This window comes from Pecten maximus, chromosome 4 (genome assembly GCF_902652985.1).
Source record: "Pecten maximus chromosome 4, xPecMax1.1, whole genome shotgun sequence".
NCBI classification, from domain to species: Eukaryota; Metazoa; Mollusca; class Bivalvia; order Pectinida; family Pectinidae; genus Pecten; species Pecten maximus.
The window spans coordinates 5,608,445-5,631,583 of record NC_047018.1 but is presented as its reverse complement, the minus strand read 5'-3'; the positions used below and the strand labels follow the sequence as shown (position 1 = coordinate 5,631,583).

At 35.5% G+C, this 23,139-nt stretch overlaps 1 protein-coding gene across 2 annotated transcripts in view; it reads left to right on the top strand.

Moving 5' to 3' along the window:
- LOC117325048 (coiled-coil domain-containing protein 178-like) overlaps positions 1 to 22,342 on the top strand; it is a 44,140-nt gene extending 21,798 nt beyond the window's left edge. For both annotated transcript variants that reach the window (XM_033880962.1, XM_033880963.1), the window contains exons 14-21: positions 368 to 499; positions 6,791 to 6,883; positions 13,225 to 13,338; positions 13,505 to 13,650; positions 18,046 to 18,131; positions 18,313 to 18,386; positions 18,576 to 18,725; positions 20,042 to 22,342. In XM_033880962.1, the coding sequence (XP_033736853.1) occupies positions 368 to 499; positions 6,791 to 6,883; positions 13,225 to 13,338; positions 13,505 to 13,650; positions 18,046 to 18,131; positions 18,313 to 18,386; positions 18,576 to 18,725; positions 20,042 to 20,380 (1,134 nt within the window). In that variant the 3' untranslated portion in view covers positions 20,381 to 22,342. The remainder of the gene's footprint in view (positions 1 to 367; positions 500 to 6,790; positions 6,884 to 13,224; positions 13,339 to 13,504; positions 13,651 to 18,045; positions 18,132 to 18,312; positions 18,387 to 18,575; positions 18,726 to 20,041) is intronic.
- The last annotated feature ends 797 nt before the right edge of the window (positions 22,343 to 23,139 follow it).

Here is a 23,139-nt window from a genome sequence, read left to right as displayed (position 1 = left end):
TAATAGGTGACTGTATTATATTATAACAACCTGATATACCTGTGTTAATAGGTGACTGTATTATATTATAACAACCTGATATACCTGTGTTAATAGGTGACCCTATTATATTATAACAACCTTATATACCTGTGTTAATAGGTGACTGTATTATATTATAACAACCTTATATACCTGTGTTAATAGGTGACCGTATTATATTATAACAACCTGATATACCTGTGTTAATAGGTGACCGTATTATATTATAACAACCTGATATACCTGTGTTAATAGGTGACCGTATTATATTATAACAACCTGTTATACCTGTGTTAATAGGTGACCTGTATTATATTATAACAACCTTATATACCTGTGTTAATAGGTGACTGTAGAGACCCTGAGGAGACAGGTGAAGGATGAGGTACACACCAGAACAGTTCTCACCGCTCGTATCACATCTGACTCAACAGAACTTACACGAGCTAAAGGAGAAACAAGTCAGAGGAGAGAGAAGGTAGGAACACTCACAACCCTTTCAGGATGTGTTTTATGTGTCACACAAACCTAAATGCACACATACTTATGTTCTTGTTCTTTGAAAATCCATTTTTTTCCCTCTCGGCATTCATGCCAGTGTATCTGTCAATAACTCTGTGTCTCCATTAATTAGATATATATTACAGTGTGTGTCTCCATTAGATATATATTACAGTGTGTGTCTCCATTCGATATATGTTACAGTGTGTCTCCATTAGATATATATTACAGTGTGTGTCTCCATTAGATATATATTACAGTGTGTGTCTCCATTAGATATATATTACAGTGTGTGTCTCCATTAGATATATGTTACAGTGTGTGTCTCCATTAGATATATATTCCAGTGTGTGTCTCCATTAGATATATATTACAGTGTGTCTCCATTAGATATATATAACAGTGTGTGTCTCCATTAGATATATATAACAGTGTGTGTCTCCATTCGATATATGTTACAGTGTGTGTCTCCATTAGATATATATTACAGTGTGTGTCTCCATTAGATATATATTACTGTGTGTGTCTCCATTATATATATATTACTGTGTGTGTCTCCATTATATATATATTACTGTGTGTGTCTCCATTATATATATATTACAGTGTGTGTCTCCATTAGATATATATTACAGTGTGTGTCTCCATTAGATATATATTACAGTGTGTGTCTCCATTAGATATATATTACAGTGTGTGTCTCCATTCGATATATGTTACAGTGTGTCTCCATTAGATATATTACAGTGTGTGTCTCCATTAGATATATATTACAGTGTGTGTCTCCATTAGATATATATTACAGTGTGTCTCCATTAGATATATATTACAGTGTGTGTCTCCATTAGATATATATTACAGTGTGTCTCCATTATATATATATTACAGTGTGTGTCTCCATTAGATATATATATTACAGTGTGTGTCTCCATTAGATATATGTTACAGTGTGTCTCCATTATATATATGTTACAGTGTGTCTCCATTAGATATATGTTACAGTGTGTCTCCATTAGATGTATGTTACAGTGTGTCTCCATTAGATATATATTACAGTGTGTGTCTCCATTAGATATATATTACTGTGTGTGTCTCCATTAGATATATATTACAGTGTGTGTCTCCATTAGATATATATATTACAGTGTGTGTCTCCATTAAATATATATTACAGTGTGTCTCCATTAGATATATATTACAGTGTGTGTCTCCATTAGATATATATTACAGTGTGTGTCTCCATTAGATATATATTACAGTGTGTGTCTCAATTAGATATATATTACAGTGTGTCTCCATTAGATATATATTACAGTGTGTGTCTCCATTAGATATATATTACAGTGTGTCTCCATTAGATATATGTTACAGTGTGTTTCCATTAGATATATATTACAGTGTGTCTCCATTAGATATATATTACAGTGTGTGTCTCCATTAGATATATATTACAGTGTGTGTCTCCATTAGATATATATTACAGTGTGTGTCTCCATTAGATATATGTTACAGTGTGTTTCCATTAGATATATGTTACTGTGTGTGTCTCCATTAGATATATATTACAGTGTGTCTCCATTAGATATATATTACAGTGTGTGTCTCCATTAGATATATATTACAGTGTGTCTCCATTATATATATATTACAGTGTGTGTCTCCATTAGATATATATTACAGTGTGTGTCTCCATTAGATATATATTACAGTGTGTCTCCATTATATATATATTACAGTGTGTGTCTCCATTAGATATATATTACTGTGTGTGTCTCCATTAGATATATATTACAGTGTGTGTCTCCATTAGATATATGTTACAGTGTGTGTCTCCATTAGATATATATTACAGTGTGTGTCTCCATTAGATATATATTACAGTGTGTGTCTCCATTAGATATATATTACAGTGTGTGTCTCCATTAGATATATATTACAGTGTGTGTCTCCATTAGATATATATTACAGTGTGTGTCTCCATTAGATATATATTACAGTGTGTCTCCATTAGATATATATTACAGTGTGTGTCTCCATTCGATATATGTTACTACAGTGGTGTGTCTCCATTAGATATATAGTTACAGTGTGTGTCTCCATTAGATATATATTACAGTGTTGTCTCCATTAGATATATATTACAGTGGTGTCTCCATTAGATATATATTACAGTGTGTGTCTCCATTAGATATATATTATCAGTGTGTGTCCTCCATTAGATATATATTACAGTGTGTGTCTCCATTAGATAATATTACAGTTGTGTCCTCCATTAGATATATATTACAGTGTGTGTCTCCATTAGATATATATTACAGTGTGTGTCTCCATTAGATATATATTACAGTGTGTCTCCATTAGATATATATTACAGTGTGTGTCTCCATTAGATATATATTACAGTGTGTGTCTCCATTAGATATATGTTACAGTGTGTGTCTCCATTAGATATATATTACAGTGTGTGTCTCCATTAGATATATGTTACAGTGTGTGTCTCCATTAGATATATGTTACAGTGTGTGTCTCCATTAGATATATATTACAGTGTGTGTCTCCATTATATATATGTTACAGTGTGTCTCCATTAGATATATATTACAGTGTGTGTCTCCATTAGATATATATTACAGTGTGTGTCTCCATTAGATATATATTACAGTGTGTGTCTCCATTAGATATATGTTACAGTGTGTGTCTCCATTATATATATGTTACAGTGTGTCTCCATTAGATATATATTACTGTGTGTGTCTCCATTAGATATATATTACAGTGTGTGTCTCCATTAGATATATATTACAGTGTGTGTCTCCATTAGATATATGTTACAGTGTGTCTCCATTAGATATATTACAGTGTGTGTCTCCATTAGATATATATTACAGTGTGTGTCTCCATTAGATATATATTACAGTGTGTGTCTCCATTAGATATATATTACAGTGTGTGTCTCCATTAGATATATTACAGTGTGTGTCTCCATTAGATATATATTACAGTGTGTGTCTCCATTAGATATATATTACAGTGTGTGTCTCCATTAGATATATATTACAGTGTGTGTCTCCATTAGATATATATTACAGTGTGTGTCTCCATTAGATATATATTACAGTGTGTCTCCATTAGATATATATTACAGTGTGTGTCTCCATTAGATATATATTACAGTGTGTGTCTCCATTAGATATATATTACAGTGTGTGTCTCCATTAGATATATATTACAGTGTGTCTCCATTAGATATATATTACAGTGTGTGTCTCCATTAGATATATATTACAGTGTGTGTCTCCATTAGATATATATTACAGTGTGTGTCTCCATTCGATATATGTTACAGTGTGTCTCCATTAGATATATATTACAGTGTGTGTCTCCATTAGATATATATTACAGTGTGTGTCTCCATTAGATATATATTACAGTGTGTCTCCATTAGATATATATTACAGTGTGTGTCTCCATTAGATATATATTACAGTGTGTGTCTCCATTAGATATATGTTACAGTGTGTGTCTCCATTAGATATATGTTACAGTGTGTTTCCATTAGATATATGTTACAGTGTGTGTCTCCATTAGATATATATTACTGTGTGTCTCCATTAGATATATATTACAATGTAATACATACATTATCTCCTTTACACCTGATGTGTGTCTCCGTCCTTTCCCTCTGTGTCTCTGTTTTTCCCCTGTGTGTCTTTCTCCTTTCCCTGAGTGTCTTCTTCCTTTCCCTATGTGTCTCCATCCTTTCCCTGTGTTTCTCCATCCATTCACTGTGTGTCTCCGTCCTTTCCCTGTGTGTCTCCTTCCTTTCCCTGTGTGTCTGTGTCCTTTCCCTGTGTGTCTCCGTCCTTTCCCTGTGTGTCTCCGTCCTTTCCCTGTGTGTCTCCATCCGTTCCCTGTGTGTCTCCGTCCTTTCCCTCTGTGTGTCTCCATCCTTTCCCTGAGTGTCTCCGTCCTTTCCCCGTGTGTCTTTGTCCTTTCCCTGTGTGTCTTTGTCCTTTCCCGGTGTGTCTTTGTCCTTTTCCTGTGTGTCTCCGTCCTTTCCCCGTGTGTCTCCGTCCTTTCCCTGTGTGTCTCCTTCCTTTCCCTGTGTGTCTCCTTCCTTTCCTTGTGTGTCTCCTTCCTTTCCCTGTGTGTCTTTGTCCTTTCCCTGTGTGTCTCCGTCCTTTCCCTGTGTGTCTTTGTCCTTTCCCTGTGTGTCTCCTTCCTTTCCCTGTGTGTCTCTGTCCTTTCCCTGTGTGTCTTTGTCCTTTCCCTGTGTGTCTCCTTCCTTTTCCTGTGTGTCTCCTTCCTTTCCCTGTGTGTCTGTGTCCTTTTCCCTGTGTGTCTCCGTCCTTTCCCTGTGTGTCTCCTTCCTTTCCCTGTGTGTCTGTGTCCTTTTCCTGTGTGTCTCCGTCCTTTCCCCGTGTGTCTCCTTCCTTTCCCTGTGTGTCTCCGTCCTTTCCTGTGTGTCTCCGTCCTTTCCCTGTGTGTCTCCGTCCTTTCCCTGTGTGTCTCCGTCCTTTCCCTGTGTGTCTTTGTCCTTTCCCTGTGTGTCTTTGTCCTTTCCCTGTTTGGAACCCCTTAATTCACCCATTTCACCTTTGTGTGACTGTTAACCTTCCTCAGGCAGTAGTAGTAGAGGAGGAGGATGACAGTGATGATGAAGATCTGTCAAACTCCCAACATTACCAGGTAAGTATGTTGAGACCCCACTGCTGAGTAACTACTACCCAGTTACTGGTGGTGAGAGTCTGTTAAACATCAGTGTGTCATATGAATTGCTGTGCCCTAATAGACCATTTTAACATGGTTGGTGATTATGCATGACTGCAGTTTCCTTTGAAGCAGAAAGAAATTGACGATTCACATCAGGGCTCATTAGCTGTGTGATCCTGTTGGTCAGAGAGAAACAACAGCAGTACATTACTAACATAGCTATGACAATGTGTGTACAATGTGTGTACAATTTCCTAATTTTAGTGTAAAAGATTGTACTGATTTACCAGTGTGATTATGACATCAGACATTATAAGCTCTCAACTCTTTTCACATTTCTTGTCATCCAAGAAAATCACAGAAAAATTGAAGGAAGTTTGAAGTTTGAAAAAAATACAAATTAAACGAACAAAAGTGTATGATTAAACAAAAGATTTTTTGAATGTATTTTGTGTATTTATGCATTATCATGATATATCCATAGCAAGAAGAGTATCTCTGCTAAATAAACTTTACCCCTGTAACAAAGTGAAGAGGTATACAGTAACCATGCAGGTCTCTGTCCATTTGTATGAGTAAAGACTGAGACAGATGGTTGTATGTACAGTACACATACTCCATAATCAAACATTCTAGTAATCACATACTACTATTACTCATGTATAGAATGTATGATATGTAAGATATGGAAGAAAATATTGTTTTAAATAACTGCAGGTTTCCTAAAAAAAGTGTATTGTAATTTGGCTAGTTTTCTGTAAGTTACACCTCAGCCTTTAGATAGCTCTCTACAGTTTGACTCCGAAGACTTAATACTTGATGTAGTGAAGAGACATGGCTGATGACCGGGTATTAGGTATCAGTTATACATTGCTGATGACAGGGTATTAGGTATCAGTTATAGAATACTGTCAAATTCTACAATAACACAATGTTTTCCTTTGTTTTAACATTTTTACATAGAGAGTTGATTGTGTGTGTATGACATAATTCTGAGATTGAACATTTAGTTTTATCCTTAGAAAGCATGCTGATTGATATTTAACTTTGACCTTACTAGTTTGTTAACATTAATTCCTGTTTCTCAATATTTTAAAGATTTTGCAAAAGCAAACAAAAAACTGATGCTGTGATTAAATATGTCACAAAGATGTGATCTAAAATGTCCTGTAATTTACCTGACATGATATTTGATATGAAGTTGAGAAGGTTGAATTGTCCCAAAGTATTTAGATACGGTAGTTTTGGTGCCGAGTCCTGTGGCATCATGATTGATTTACTGGTGTCTCTTTTAAGCGGAAATAAATGAAATCAGAATTGTAGATCAGCCAATGGATAGCTGATACAAGTGGTTTGCTTTAACAGGGCAATTAGGATCAAATTCACATAATTTTAATTATCTTAAATTTCAATTCAGGATTTATCTGAAGTTGTAATAAATATAGACAGGACACAATGATACAGAAATAGGGAGAGTTAATAAGAATGATTCTGTATCTATTAACTTGTCACCTTTCTTTTACATGAAAGTCATTAAAGTGTTTTCCTTTAACAGGCCAAAAAAGTAGCTTCAGAAGTGGATAGTTTGGTGGATGATGTCTTAGTCAAAGTGAAGAAACTTCGCACAGCCAAAAAGGAAAACGATGAGGTAGTGTATAATATTTTGTACTGAAATACTGTCAAAATTTACCTATTACAAGTTATTTCATTGGCTTAGATTTTCAGTTTCTTAACCAAGAATTTTAAAATTAAAAAAACCAAACAAACATGCATATATAAATATGTAACTAATTTGATCTTTATTACTTCTTGCTGTAAATGGATGTATCTTACTTGGAATATTGAAATAAATTGTTTCATATACCTGATACAATAAAGTGGAGTAATTAATTTTGTGGAAACTGGAAATGTTAATTCTCTGTGTTATTTCGGTCTGTGAACGCATAGAATGCATAGAGATCATTATGTACCATACAGTCAATCAGCTTGCTGTGCTTACTTCTGCTTTTGAAAGCTAGCGGTGCCTGAAATGTAAAGTTAAACATTGTTTCTCTAGTTCTTTATTGAAGGTACTACAATACAGTAATTTAATGGAAACTGCAAATTAAACATTTTCTGACTTTGTCCTGTTGATATATCTTGTAGGAGGAAAAGTTTAAAAGATACATAAATACTTTATAATCAGGAAACATTCTTATAATTGTTGTAGACTTAGCACATCCACAATTTTGTCAATTCAAACCAGACACATAAAATCGTGGTAGGAATGGAGAAGTACCCCTTAGTACTGATACTCCAGTCTGGTCTGAAATATAAAGATTTCATTTCTACCATACATTGTCTTATGTATTTCCTAAAACAGTACTCGCTGAGAGATCCATGTGTTGATAACATTCCAATTAATGATTAATTAAATAGGTGATTGTAATTAAGAGAGATGATTACTGGCATGTTATGTTAGTGTATATTTGTAATACATACTCATATACAACCCTCTGCTTACTTGATATACCATGTAATTCTAGGTATATGCTATAATGAACTAATCAGTTACAATATAAAGGAGGGCTGCTGGTCTTTCCTCAGCCTCTCACTGATAAAAAACAACATGTGCAGCTATTTATTCTTGTAATATAAATAATTCTAATATTTTCTATGTATAATGCAAACTCACATAAGACCACCATTTTTTTTTTTTTTTTTAATTTTAATAGTTATAATTCATTCAGACCCAATGATGGTCACTTTAAATGTTTCCCATTATAAAGTTTGAGGGAATATTAAATGTTATTGTCTGTCAGACTGTTAAGGTGGACTTAACAGAAATGTACACACTACGGAGAGAGAATACGGAGGTATAGTATCAATGTTTGCAGACTATTTGTGCAGTGCTGACCAAGAGAACAAATGTGTATTTATTTTGTATATTTAGCTTCATCTGTAACCTACACATACAATAACACTGCTGACCATGAAGTATATAATTATGTGTGTATTGTTTCCTTTTGAAACTGACCAAAGCCGCCCTCAATAAGGATAAAATGGTGTGGCCTATTGTATTGACTATCAGTGGAGTTTGAGTCCTTTGATGGCTTTGTTCAGGTCTTTGAGGAGTTGCACAACCAGGCTCCAACATACATACAATTTGTGCTTGGTGAACTAATTGATCATAATACAATGTATTTGCTGAATACCAGCTGATAATCCTTCAACTGTCCATGTCAATTTACCTGGTGTCTAGACAGTGTCAGACAGGAAGTCACTGGCACATTGATGCAGGTAATATGTGGAAGTAACTGAGTTGTGTAGTCCTAACGGTATAGATCTGATAATTAGGTCTGTCTGCCCTCCCAACAGGTCACCAAAATAGACCACTGTTTTCTATCTTGTTTACAAAGACAATCTTATATGAAACCTCAATTGTTTACTGCATCCTGGCCAGTGTCACATCTGATTGGATGTTATACAATTAGTTGGTACATTATTTCCACAGTGATTATTACATGTATTGTGAATAAAAAGATTGCATGAAGCATGAAGCAATATGTCTAACTTTAATTTAAGATATACATTAATATGTGTGTGTTACCGTCTACAGACAGTTTAATCGCTGCTTTCCATCATATTAACACAACGCTGGTATCATTAACATTGCTTAAGTCCAGCAAGTAGTCCTTGTGGTGAGGAGTTTGGGTTGATCAACTATGAACACTTTTTTTATGCTATTAATGTTTTGATTTTAATAACAAGTATACATTGTAACGTTATCATTACAGTTTTTGAATCCTTAATGGAACCCCTGGTTTCATATGTAAAGAGTGTGCCCTTCCTTTGGCCTCTTGAGAGCAAAGGGGTGGAACTCTACAGGGAAATTAAAGATTATCAACTTTGAAAATGTTTTCCTTTCTGTTCAGATAAAAAGAACTTTGAATAAATGTACTAATCAATTTGCCCAGGAGAAAGATATGATAGATGTATATCTTTGATAAGTTTTTTCTGTAGTAATGAAAAGATTTTGACATCAATTTGGTTTTGAGTAATTTTGAGTGGGTAAGACTCCAGTGTTATAGAGGCACAGGGCCAAATAGAGGTAATAGACTGAAGGTAATGCATTCTTTAAAAGCTTTCTGTACAGATAAAATGTTTATTACCAAATTTGGTCTGAGACAAGTATTGAATGAATAGGGTTTAGTTTTAGTATTGTTTAACATCCTATCAACAGCTATGATTATTTAAGGACAGGAAAAATGGGGCCAAATTAGGTATAAATAACGCCAGTATTAGAACAGTAAGGTTTAGTAACTCCCTCCTCATGTTCCGGATCATTATTAAAAGTTCCTCTCGCACTACGAGCTGTGTTGTGGTTGTGTTCCTCCCAAATAGTGGCGTAAAGGGTCGGAGATAGAGGGCAGTGAAAATACAGAATAATCTTTGAAAATCTCTACTGATACCAGGATTTGTACCAAATTATGGTCTGCTTATCTCGAGAGGATCTGGTCCCCTGAGGATAGAGGCTGGAAAACCATTAACTTAAATGGAACAAAGATTTAAGTGGCGTTATTTTAATTAGCTATTTACGATGGTAATCATCTTTTCTAGGAAACCAAATTTTATAAAATGTGGGAGTAGTTTTGAAAGGCAATTCCCAAAATGGAGACATTATTTCATTTTTGCTGTAAATGATAATTTTTACATTGGTTGCTAAATTATCCAAGCAAGCAATGCAGGCCCTCTGAACTCTTGTTTATTATCCGTATTCATTGCAATTAGATAAACTTTGGTATAAACACATTGTATCACCTTAAACAGACAGCTATATATGTTTAGATATTTAAGTCTAGAACAATGATTACCACTGTAGTATGTGGGGCAGTATAGCATTGTGACTGAACATTTTAAGTATATACGCGATAGTATTTGAGGCAGTGTAGCATTGTGACTGAACATTTTAAGTATATACCCGATAGTATTTTAGGCAGTGTAGCATTGTGACTGAACATTTTAAGGGCGAATTTGTTCTCCTAAAACCAGTTTTAGTTTCAAACCGGTTCTGTAAACTTTCCATTTGTTGAGTAAACCAGTTTCAAACCACATTTAAACTGAAACCGGTTCATTCATTTGTTTCTGATAAACCTAAACTAGTTTATCAAACCATTCAAACCACCACCGGTTGTGGTTTGGAAGGTTTCGTTTCTGAAAACAAGATGGCGAATGTTGTCAACACACATGCAGAATGTGCTCTTGAAGTGCGCTACGTGCTCCAAACTTGCCAACTATGGCTTGTAGTGTCATTTGACTGGACAAATAAAATATAAATTATAAATATTAAAAATTGTTTTCCCATTGGTATGACAGTTTTCCCTTGTGTTTGAAAAAAAGTCTGCTAGAACTGCATGCGTTTCCCTGTCATTGCATTGTGGAAGTATGTCTTCAACATAATTTGGGATTCGGGGGATTTTTGTGCGTTCAGGAGGTATTAACGTTTCAAATACTGCTCTGAAGCTTTTTCTCCCAAAGACACCATATTGAAAACTAGAATTTCGCATTTGTTTCTCAAGAGCAAACCAGTTTTAGTTTACAAACCGTTTTGAAAACCAGGTTTAAACCATAAACCCAAACCTAAACCAGTTTATTTGCAACAAATTTGCCCTTAGTATATACGCGATAGTATTTTAGGCAGTGTAGCATTGTGACTGAACATTTTAAGTACGCGATAGTATTTGAAGCAGTGTAGCATTGTGACTGAACATTTTAAGTACGCGATAGTATTTGAAGCAGTGTAGTATTGTAACAGAACTTTTTTTATGCCCGACGAAAGACGGGACGTATTATGTTATGTTGGCGGGCGGGTGGGCGGGCGGGCACATTATGGTGTCCTGACCATAACTCCAATACTACTCGACCCAGGCTCTCCATACTTGACACAAATATACATCTTGATGAGCCGGAGTGTTGCATACCAAAATCATATGCCCCTTACCCCCGTATTTGCGGAGATATTCCCCTTTGATGATTTTACTTGTCCGGACCATAACTCCAGTACTACTCGACCTAGGCTCTCCATACTTGACACAAATAAACATATTGATGAGCCGGAGTGTTGCATACCAAAATCATGCCCCTTACCCCCTTATTTGTGGAGTTATTCCCCTTTGATGATTTTACTTGTCCGGACCATAACTCCAGTACTACCCAGGCTCTCCATACTTGACACAAATACATTTGTATACATATTGATGAGCCGGAGTGTCGCATACCAAAATCATACCCCCTTATTTGTGGAGTTATTTCCCTTTGATGATTTTACTTCGGGCATATATGGTGTCCGGACCATATCTCCAGTACTACTCGACCCAGGCTCTCCATACTTGACACAAATATACATCTTGATGAGCCGGAGTGTCGCATACCAAAATCATGCCCCTTACCCCCGTATTTGCGGAGTTATTCCCCTTTGATGATTTTACTTGTCCGGACCATAACTCCAGTACTACCCAGGCTCTCCATACTTGACACAAATAAACATATTGATGAGCCGGAGTGTTGCATACCAAAATCATGCCCCTTACCCCCTTATTTGTGGAGTTATTCCCCTTTGATGATTTTACTTGTCCGGACCATAACTCCAGTACTATCCAGGCTCTCCATACTTGACACAAATACATTTGTATACATATTGATGAGCCGGAGTGTCGCATACCAAAATCATACCCCCTTATTTGTGGAGTTATTTCCCTTTGATGATTTTACTTCGGGCATATATGGTGTCCGGACCATATCTCCAGTACTACTCGACCCAGGCTCTCCATACTTGACACAAATATACATATTGATGAGCCGGAGTGTCGCATACCAAAATCATGCCCCTTACCCCCGTATTTGCGGAGTTATTCCCCTTTATGATTTTACTTGTCCGGACCATAACTCCAATACTACTCGACCCAGGCTCTCCATACTTAACACAAATATACACGGAGTGTCGCATACCAAAATCATGCCCCTTACCCCCATATTTGCGGAGTTATTCCCCTTTGATGATTTTACTTCGGGCACATATGGTGCTGAGCTCTCCATACTTAACACAAATATACATCTAGATGAGCCGGAGTGTCACATACCAAAAGTATGCCCCTTACCCACTTATTAGTGGAGTATATGATTTTACTTATCCGGACCATAACTTCAATAATACCCGACGCAGGCTCTGTATATTCTGTATATAAACATGTGAACTAATTTTTGTGTTGTTGTGTCTAAACCAAGGTTTCCCATATTTGCAACATGTATATACAATGTACATCTCATCATTTAAAGTTGCCCTTTGCTTTCAACTACACACCATTATGTGTATCAATATCTCCTTCCAACTTTCCAACAATGATACTTCATTTTAAAGCATTACAACCTGTGAAACTACCCCCTTCCAAGTGTCAAATATTGCGGCGGGCGTATGTTGTGGCCCTCCAGCGGGCTCTTGTTAAGTATGCGATAGTATTTGAGGCAGTGTAGCATTGTAGCATTGTGACTGAATATTTTAAGTACACGATAGTATTTGAAGCACTGTAGCATTGTGACTGAACATTTTAAGTAAACAATGGATTTTGAGACATTGTGGCATTGTGACGGAACATTTTAAGTATGCAATAGTATTTGAGACTAATTTTAAAGAGATATGAATATAGATTATAACATTTTTAATGGATCTATACCTCTGTTGTAAATATTGTGTATTCGATTATTCCTGCTGTTAATACAGTGATAAGGACGTACACTTTACATTACCTACCATACAAGTTCTCCTGTGTGAATGATTTACATTACCTACCATGCAAGCTCTCCTGTGAGAATGATTAATTTTGATGTTTAAACTGAGTGCAGAGACAGAAACTGTAAAAAAAAAGTCAAACTAATGAACTACAAACATGCAAAAAATAAAAAAGATAATTTGTTGCTAAAAATATATATATCAATGGTTATTTTTTATTTTAGAAAAAGGAAAATCTGACTGCACAACTAGAAAATACAAAGAAACAGCATGAGGAATCCCACAAAACATTCAAATCCAAGATTAGTGGAATAGAGCCCCACCATGATCATCTCAAGGTAAGGATACTTCTGATAACCACAATTCTAGTACCCAAGGGGTTTAACATGAATTCCATAAATGAGGAGTCCTGGGATCTTTTATGGAGGGAAATAACTAGAATTTGAGACTCTTGAAACACTCTGATTAATGGGAAAATATATGCATGTATATATACATTTGTAGAATGAAGTGCTTGCATTGGACAAAAGGTTGGACCACATGTCCTGGAAGACTGACTTGATGAACAAACAGATGGATGATTGGGACAGAGAACAGACTACCATGGACAGACTTGTCAGCAACACACAAAAGGCCATCACTGACTTCAAGTAAGTCTATACTCATCTACAACTCACAAGCCATCACTGACTTCAAGTAAGTTTATACTGACATCTACAACACACAAGCCATCACTGACTTAAGAAAGTCTATACTGACATCTACAACACCCAGGCCATCACCGACTTAAGTAAGTCTATACTGACATCTACAACACCCAGGCCATCACCGACTTAAGTAAGTCTATACTGACATCTACAACACCCAGGCCATCACCGACTTAAGTAAGTCTATACTGACATCTACAACACCCAGGCCATCACCGACTTAAGTAAGTCTATACTGACATCTACAACTCACAAGCCATCACTGACTTAAGTAAGTATATACTCATGTACAACTCACAAGCCATCTCTGACTTAAGTAAGTCTATACTCATCTACAACACCCAGGCCATCACTGACTTCAAGTAAGTATATACTCACATCTACAACTCACAAGCCATCTCTGACTTAAGTAAGTATATACTCATCTACAACTCACAAGCCATCACTGACTTCAAGTAAGTATATACTCACATCTACAACTCACAAGTCATCACTGACTTAAGTAAGTCTATACTGACATCTACAACACACAGGCCATCACTGACTAAGTAAGTCTATACTCATCTACAACACCCAGGCCATCACTGACTTCAAGTAAGTATATACTCACATCTACAACTCACAAGCCATCACTGACTTCAAGTAAGTCTATACTCACATCTACAACTCACAAGCCATCACTGACTTCAAGTAAGTATATACTCACATCTACAACTCACAAGCCATCACTGACTTAAGTAAGTCTATACTCATCTACAACAACCCAGGCCATCACTGACTTAAGTAAGTCTATACTGACATCTACAACTCCCAGGCCATCACTGACTTCAAGTAAGTCTATACTGACATCTACAATACACAAGCCATCACTGACTTCAAGTAAGTCTATACTGACATCTACAACTCACAAGCCATCACTGACTTAAGTAAGTCTATACTGACATCTACAACTCACAAGCCATCACTGACTTAAGTAAGTCTATACTGACATCTACAACACACAGGCCATCACTGACTTCAAGTAAGTATATACTCATCTACAACACACATGCCATCACTGACTTAAGTAAGTCTATACTCATTTACAACACACAAGCCATCACTGACTTAAGTAAGTCTATACTGACATCTACAATACACAAGCCATCACTGACTTCAGTAAGTATATACTGACATATACAACACCCAGGCCATCACTGACTTAAGTAAGTTTATACTCATTTACAATACACAAGCCATCACTGACTTAAAGTAAGTCTATACTCATTTACAATACACAAGCCATCACTGACTTAAGTAAGTCTATACTCATCTACAACTCACAAGTCATCACTGACTTAAGTAAGTCTATACTGACATCTACAACACCCAGGCCATCACTGACTTCAAGTAAGTATATACTGACATCTACAATACACAAGCCATCACTGACTTAAGAAAGTCTATACTGACATCTACAACACCCAGGCCATCACCGACTTCAGTAAGTCTATACTGACATCTACAACACCCAGGCCATCACCGACATCTACAACACCCAGGCCATCACCGACTTAAGTAAGTCTATACTGACATCTACAACACCCAGGCCATCACCGACTTAAGTAAGTCTATACTGACATCTACAACTCACAAGCCATCACTGACTTAAGTAAGTATATACTCATGTACAACTCACAAGCCATCTCTGACTTAAGTAAGTCTATACTCATCTACAACACCCAGGCCATCACCGACTTAAGTAAGTCTATACTGACATCTACAACACCCAGGCCATCACCGACTTCAAGTAAGTCTATACTGACATCTACAACACCCAGGCCATCACCGACTTAAGTAAGTCTATACTGACATCTACAACTCACAAGCCATCACTGACTTAAAGTAAGTCTATACTGACATCTACAACACCCAGGCCATCACTGACTTAAGTAAGTTTATACTCATCTACAACACACAAGCCATCACTGACTTAAAGTAAGTCTATACTCATTTACAACACACAAGCCATCACTGACTTAAGTAAGTCTATACTGACATCTACAACACACAGGCCATCACTGACTTAAGTAAGTCTATACTGACATCTACAACACACAGGCCATCACTGACTTCAGTAAGTATATACTGACATATACAACACCCAGGCCATCACTGACTTAAGTAAGTTTATACTCATTTACAATACACAAGCCATCACTGACTTAAGTAAGTCTATACTCTAATAACAGTATATTCCTGACTTCAAGTAAGTGTATTCTTGTTTTTATGGAAGGAATCAACTGCTCTATAATTCTCAACTTTAAGTTAGCTTGGCTTTGGTTACTAACAGAGTGATTGTTGTTAAATATGTTTAATTGACATTAGTAATATAGTCAACAGTATGGAGTATAAGTATCCAGTACACATTAAGTTTGACATTAGTAATATAGTCAACAGTATAAGTATCCAGTACACATTAAGTTTGACATTAGTAATATAGTCAACAGTGTAAGTATCCAGTACACATTAAGTTTGACATTAGTAATATAGACGACAGTATAAGTATCCAGTACACATTAAGTTTGACATTAGTAATATAGTCAACAGTATGGAGTATAAGTATCCAGTACACATTAAGTTTGACATTAGTAATATAGTCAACAGTATAAGTATCCAGTACACATTAAGTTTGACATTAGTAATATAGACGACAGTATGGAGTATAAGTATCCAGTACACATTAAGTTTGACATTAGTAATATAGTCAACAGTATAAGTATCCAGTACACATTAAGTTTGACATTAGTAATATAGACGACAGTATGGAGTATAAGTATCCAGTACACATTAAGTTTGACATTAGTAATATAGACGACAGTATGGAGTATAAGTATCCAGTACACATTAAGTTTGACATTAGTAATATAGACGACAGTATGGAGTATAAGTATCCAGTACACATTAAGTTTGACATTAGTAATATAGACGACAGTATAAGTATCCAGTACACATTAAGTTTGACATTAGTAATATAGTCAACAGTATAAGTATCCAGTACACATTAAGTTTGACATTAGTAATATAGACGACAGTATAAGTATCCAGTACACATTAAGTTTGACATTAGTAATATAGTCAACAGTATGGAGTATAAGTATCCAGTACACATTAAGTTTGACATTAGTAATATAGTCAACAGTATGGAGTATAAGTATCCAGTACACATTAAGTTTGACATTAGTAATATAGTCAACAGTATGGAGTATAAGTATCCAGTACACATTAAGTTTGACATTAGTAATATAGTCAACAGTATGGAGTATAAGTATCCAGTACACATTAAGTTTGACATTAGTAATATAGACGACAGAATGGAGTATAAGTATCCAGTACACATTAAGTTTTACATTAGTAATATAGATGACAGTATAAGTATCCAGTACACATTAAGTTTGACATTAGTAATATAGACGACAGTACGGAGTATAAGTATCCAGTACACATTAAGTTTGACATTAGTAATATAGTCAACAGTATGGAGTATAAGTATCCAGTACACATTAAGTTTTACATTAGTAATATAGACGACAGTATAAGTATCCAGTACACATTAAGTTTTACATTAGTAATATAGACGACAGAATGGAGTATAAGTATCCAGTACACATTAAGTTTGACATTAGTAATATAGACGACAGTATAAGTATCCAGTACACATTAAGTTTGACATTAGTAATATAGTCAACAGTACGGAGTATAAGTATCCAGTACACATTAAGTTTGACATTAGTAATATAGACGACAGTATAAGTATCCAGTACACATTAAGTTTGACATTAGTAATATAGTCAACAGTATGGAGTATAAGTATCCAGTACACATTAAGTTTGACATTAGTAATATAGACGACAGTATAAGTATCCAGTACACATTAAGTTTGACATTAGTAATATAGACGACAGTATAAGTATCCAGTACACATTAAGTTTGACATTAGTAATATAGTCAACAGTATGGAGTATAAGTATCCAGTACACATTAAGTTTTACATTAGTAATATAGACGACAGTACGGAGTATAAGTATCCAGTACACATTAAGTTTGACATTAGTAATATAGACGACAGTACGGAGTATAAGTATCCAGTACACATTAAGTTTGACATTAGTAATATAGACGACAGTATAAGTATCCAGTACACATTAAGTTTGACATTAGTAATATAGACGACAGAATGGAGTATAAGTATCCAGTACACATTAAGTTTTACATTAGTAATATAGACGACAGTACGGAGTATAAGTATCCAGTACACTTATTAGCTTTTCGTCTCACACATGATTGTTTCTGTTGTAGTGAGCGCTTGGAAGAAGTCAATATCCAGTTGAAAACCAGCCAGAAATTAGATGAAGATCTGAAATCTGATTATGAAAATCTCTTAGGTAAAGATATACTGTTATCAAAACTTAATTGTCTAAGGCTGAACATCTTCAGCTTAGGACTTCTACATGAATCATACTGATATCTAAGTATTTAGATGTATGGATTACCGATGTACTGTCTGGTTAAATATCACAGATGTAGTAAAACATTTTATTTACTGTTTTGCATTCATTGTTTCAGCTCGGATCCATGCTAATGATAAAAATCATAGAGACTTTATGGAGGACAGACAGAGATTTCTAGAAGACTCTGAGGTTTGTTGCATATATATCAAATATCTCAGGATAAATAATTCATAGCCAATGTTCAGTGTACTCCATACTTTGTTGATCACACTGACAGTAAACTATTATATATAATAAGGTCAAGTGTTTATGCATGAGTTTCTCCAATGAATTATACAGTATTCTTCTTGTAACATGAAATAACTGTACCCTGTTTAGGTTGACCGATTACGAAGGCTAGACCTGAACAAACTGTTGGCTTCAAAGTACAGACAGATGCAGAATGAGTTTATCGTAATGAAGGATCAGTTACTAAACACATATGAGGAGCGAGTCAAGCTAGAGGAAGCAATCAAGGACTGCAAACAGGTAGGCCAAGAGATCCTTACAATCGGGTAGACCGTGATATCCTCACAATCAGGTAAACCACGATATCCTCACAATCAGGTAAACCACGATATCCTCACAATCAGGTAAACCACAATATCCTCACAATCAGGTAAACCACGATATCCTCACAATCAGGTAAACCACGATATCCTCACAATCAGGTAAACCATGATATCCTCACAATCAGGTAAACCATGATATCCTCACAATCAGGTAAACCACGATATCCTCACAATCAGGTAAACCACGATATCCTCACAATCAGGTAAACCACGATATCCTCACAATCAGGTAAACCACGATATCCTCACAATCAGGTAGGCCACAATATCCTCACAATCAGGTAAACCACAACATAATCACAATCAAGTAGACCGTGATATCCTCACAATCAGGTAAACCACGATATCCTCACAATCAGGTAAACCATGATATCCTCACAATCAGGTAAACCACAACATCATCACAATCAGGTAAACCACGATATCCTCACAATCAGGTAGGCCACAATATCCTCACAATCAGGTAAACCATGATATCCTCACAATCAGGTAAACCACAATATCCTCACAATCAGCTAAACCACAATATCCTCACAATCAGGTAGACCGTGATATCCTCACAATCAGGTAAACCATGATATCCTCACAATCAGGTAAACCACAACATCATCACAATCAGGTAAACCACGATATCCTCACAATCAGGTAAACCACAACATCATCACAATCAGGTAAACCACGATATCCTCACAATCAGGTAAACCACGATATCCTCACAATCAGGTAAACCATGATATCCTCACAATCAGGTAAACCACGATATCCTCACAATCAGGTAAACCATGATATCCTCACAATCAGGTAAACCACAACATCATCACAATCAGGTAGACCGTGATATCCTCACAATCAGGTAAACCACGATATCCTCACAATCAGGTAAACCACAACATCATCACAATCAGGTAAACCACGATATCCTCACAATCAGGTAAACCACGATATCCTCACAATCAGGTAAACCATGATATCCTCACAATCAGGTAAACCACAACATCATCACAATCAGGTAGACCGTGATATCCTCACAACTGGGCAGGCCACAATATCATCACAATCAGGTAGGCCACAAGATCCTAACTTGAGTCCACTTGATTCTTCACAAACAGGTCGATCCCTAAATCTTTAAAAGTTTAGACCAGTTTGATTCTTTATAAGCAATGTTTTACACTGTGAATCGTAACTGGTCTTTAGTTAATTTCCTCATTATAACAGTTGCTGTCTTATTTACAGTTGCAAGCTTTGCAGCAGAGGATGCATGGAGCTATGTTGGAGTATTTCAAGTACCGGGAACTGTACAACAAGTCAGAGCTGCGTCGTATGCAGAGTGAGTCCAAGATAAATGGTATTTGTGTGGCCGATCTTCAGAATCAGATGGAGGTTGCTCTGAAGAATATCACAACGTTCATGCAGTCAGAGATGGATGGAAAATCTGCTCGGCGTGTTGCATGGGAGATGATTAAAAAACACCAGGATAAGGAGGAGGAGAAGGAGAGAATGTTGGGGCGGAATTTACGTGGGGCCTCCCCTGTTATACCTCCTATCCGCCAACAACAACCTGTTACAGTTTAACTCGCCAGTGTGTAAGGAAACCTCTGACCACAAATCCACCTAGTACTGTTGTATTTTAATGTATCTCCAAAACTCAACTGCAGTTTAGGAACTCAGTTCATACATTATATTTATTTATATGATTTGCTGGACTTTATTATTGAATGTAAAATGTTGTGCAAGAAAAATTAACAGTTAACTCTTCAATTAACAGTAGCTGTTACTGTTTCAACACGATGTCAATTAACAGTAACTGTTTCAACACGATGTCAGTTAACAGTTACTGTTTCGACACAATGTCAGTTAACATTGTTTCAACACGATGTCAGTTAACAGTTACTGTTTCGACACGATGTCAGTTAACAGTTACTGTTTCAACACGATGTCAGTTAACAGTTACTGTTTCGACACAATGTCAGTTAACAGTTACTGTTTCGACACAATGTCAGTTAACACTTACTGTTTCAACATTGTGTCAGATATCAGCATGAGTGTCAGGTTATGGAAACGTTTTGCATATTTTCACCTTTAAGTGTGTTTGACAACAGGAAGTTGTGTTGATCACATCATGAGATGTTGTTTGTGTTACACAACTGTGTCACTAAACGGGTGTAATATTACCGAGGGATATGGGAGAATGAGAAAGATTTCTACTATATATTTGTATCTGCATTCCAATTTAGTGCTTTTAGACATGTCCACAGTGTGCCCTGCTGACTAAATAAGGAGATAGATTGTTGACCGTTCTCCGTCATCTCCTTCAGTTAGTGACTGATTCTATGTTGTTCTAGGAGAGAACTAGGCATGAAATAATTAATATATACTTGTGATAAATTTGTGATATAGGATATATCCGTCCACGTTATATACCAGTATTAGCACTAAGCATTAATCCAATCCATTACGGTAGTGAGTTACTGATAATTTATTTTCTTAAAACCATCTTGAGAAGAATGTGCCTTCGTGAATTAACAATATAGAAAATGATATATTTTTCACAAATTTATAAAATAAGCATTTAAAAATTTCAGCATTTAACCAAAAAAATTAAAACACCAATTGCAGACCTTTCACTTATTAAGTTTTGTGACTCTCAATCAGATCAGAGTGTGCTTCAGTTTGAAAACTTTCAACATAGATGAAAGATAGATCAAGATAGAATGGAAATTTACTGATCACTAGAGAATATCATTTTAAAACTGAGATATGTAGAGGATACCTTGTATCGTAATTAATTTCAATAGCCAGTGTAAATGTTTATGGATTTTTAATGATTTTAATTTCAATTTGCAGTAGAACATTGCTACAACTTGTTTTCTATTTCAATGCTTGATGCGGATGAAAGTTATTTCTGAATTGAAATGTGTCTGCCAAAATGGTTGCCAACGTTTTGTGTTATTCATAAAAAGTTGTTTATTTTCCAAGTTAAAAACACCTGTATACGGAAGTTTGTTGTGCTGAAAATTTAACTTTGAGTTGATGCTTTGTTTCATGAATAATTATTTTAAAGAAAAAATATAATGAAATTGAAAGTGACATTTTATTATAATATGTAATTTAATATTGCAAACATTTCCATTCATTATGAGGTCTGTAACAGAACACCTTTGTGAAATTCACTGCTTGTCTGATTTTTTCACAACTTGATTTGTAAAAATGTTAGTGTTTTGTCTTTGGTAAATGCTTACAGTTAATTTGATGGACACAATATCTTTGTAAGTGAGAGACACATGCAAATCATATACGTAACTGAAGATTTCAAACCACGAGTTAGTATACATTAGATGTTTACTAGAATCTAAAGTTTAATATGAAATTGTTCTATCTTGTCTGTGTTTTTCGATGGTTTCCGTCCAGCCATGTTGGCATTGTGATGTACTATCTAGTGTAGATCCTCTCTCTAGATGTTTATACACACAATCACGTTTTTGGGAAAAGTGTATCAAATGATCAACATGATAATAAAAAAACATCCCACAGTTATTTGGTTTTGTTTAATTATTTAGATACCACTGTCTCTATATTGTATTAATACTTTAATCTGTTACAGAGGTATTGTCCTGTTCCGCTGGGATCTGGCCTTTCCCCAAACTACATTACCTGTTCAAAAACACTTCCATCAAAGTTGATAAAGATAAAATGATGTCACTGTAAACATCTTAATGTTACACAATAAAGAATGGTTATCGTATTAGTACTAGATAAACCAATCATGTAAAATAAAATTCTGTATTGTTTATGAGTTAAAATATCAATGGCTTCTGTCACAGTAAGATCGTATGTCTCAAGGGCCCTCCATAGGGAAGAATTACAGAATTTTTAGGAATGCTCATTAAGTAAGATTTTTAACTTAAATTCTGTAATGCTTTCCTTTGGAAAAATATATAAGTTAAGGAAGAAACTGTAGAACTTGATATTCTAATACAATAATGTAAATATCAACTATGTTTCAATGTTAGTTTATTTGTAATGTGTGTTATAACATGGGTTTACATACAGGTAACAATACCTGTGTATGGTAACTTATAAGGTCACATACAAGTAACGATACCTGGTGTATGGTAACTTATAAGGTCACATACAGGTAACAATACCTGGTGTATGGTAACTTATAAGGTCACATACAGGTAACAATACCTGGTGTATGGTAACTTATAAGGTCACATACAAGTAACGATACCTGGTGTATGGTAACTTATAAGGTCACATACAGGTAACAATACCTGGTGTATGGTAACTTATAAGGTCACATACAGGTAACAATACCTGGTGTATGGTAA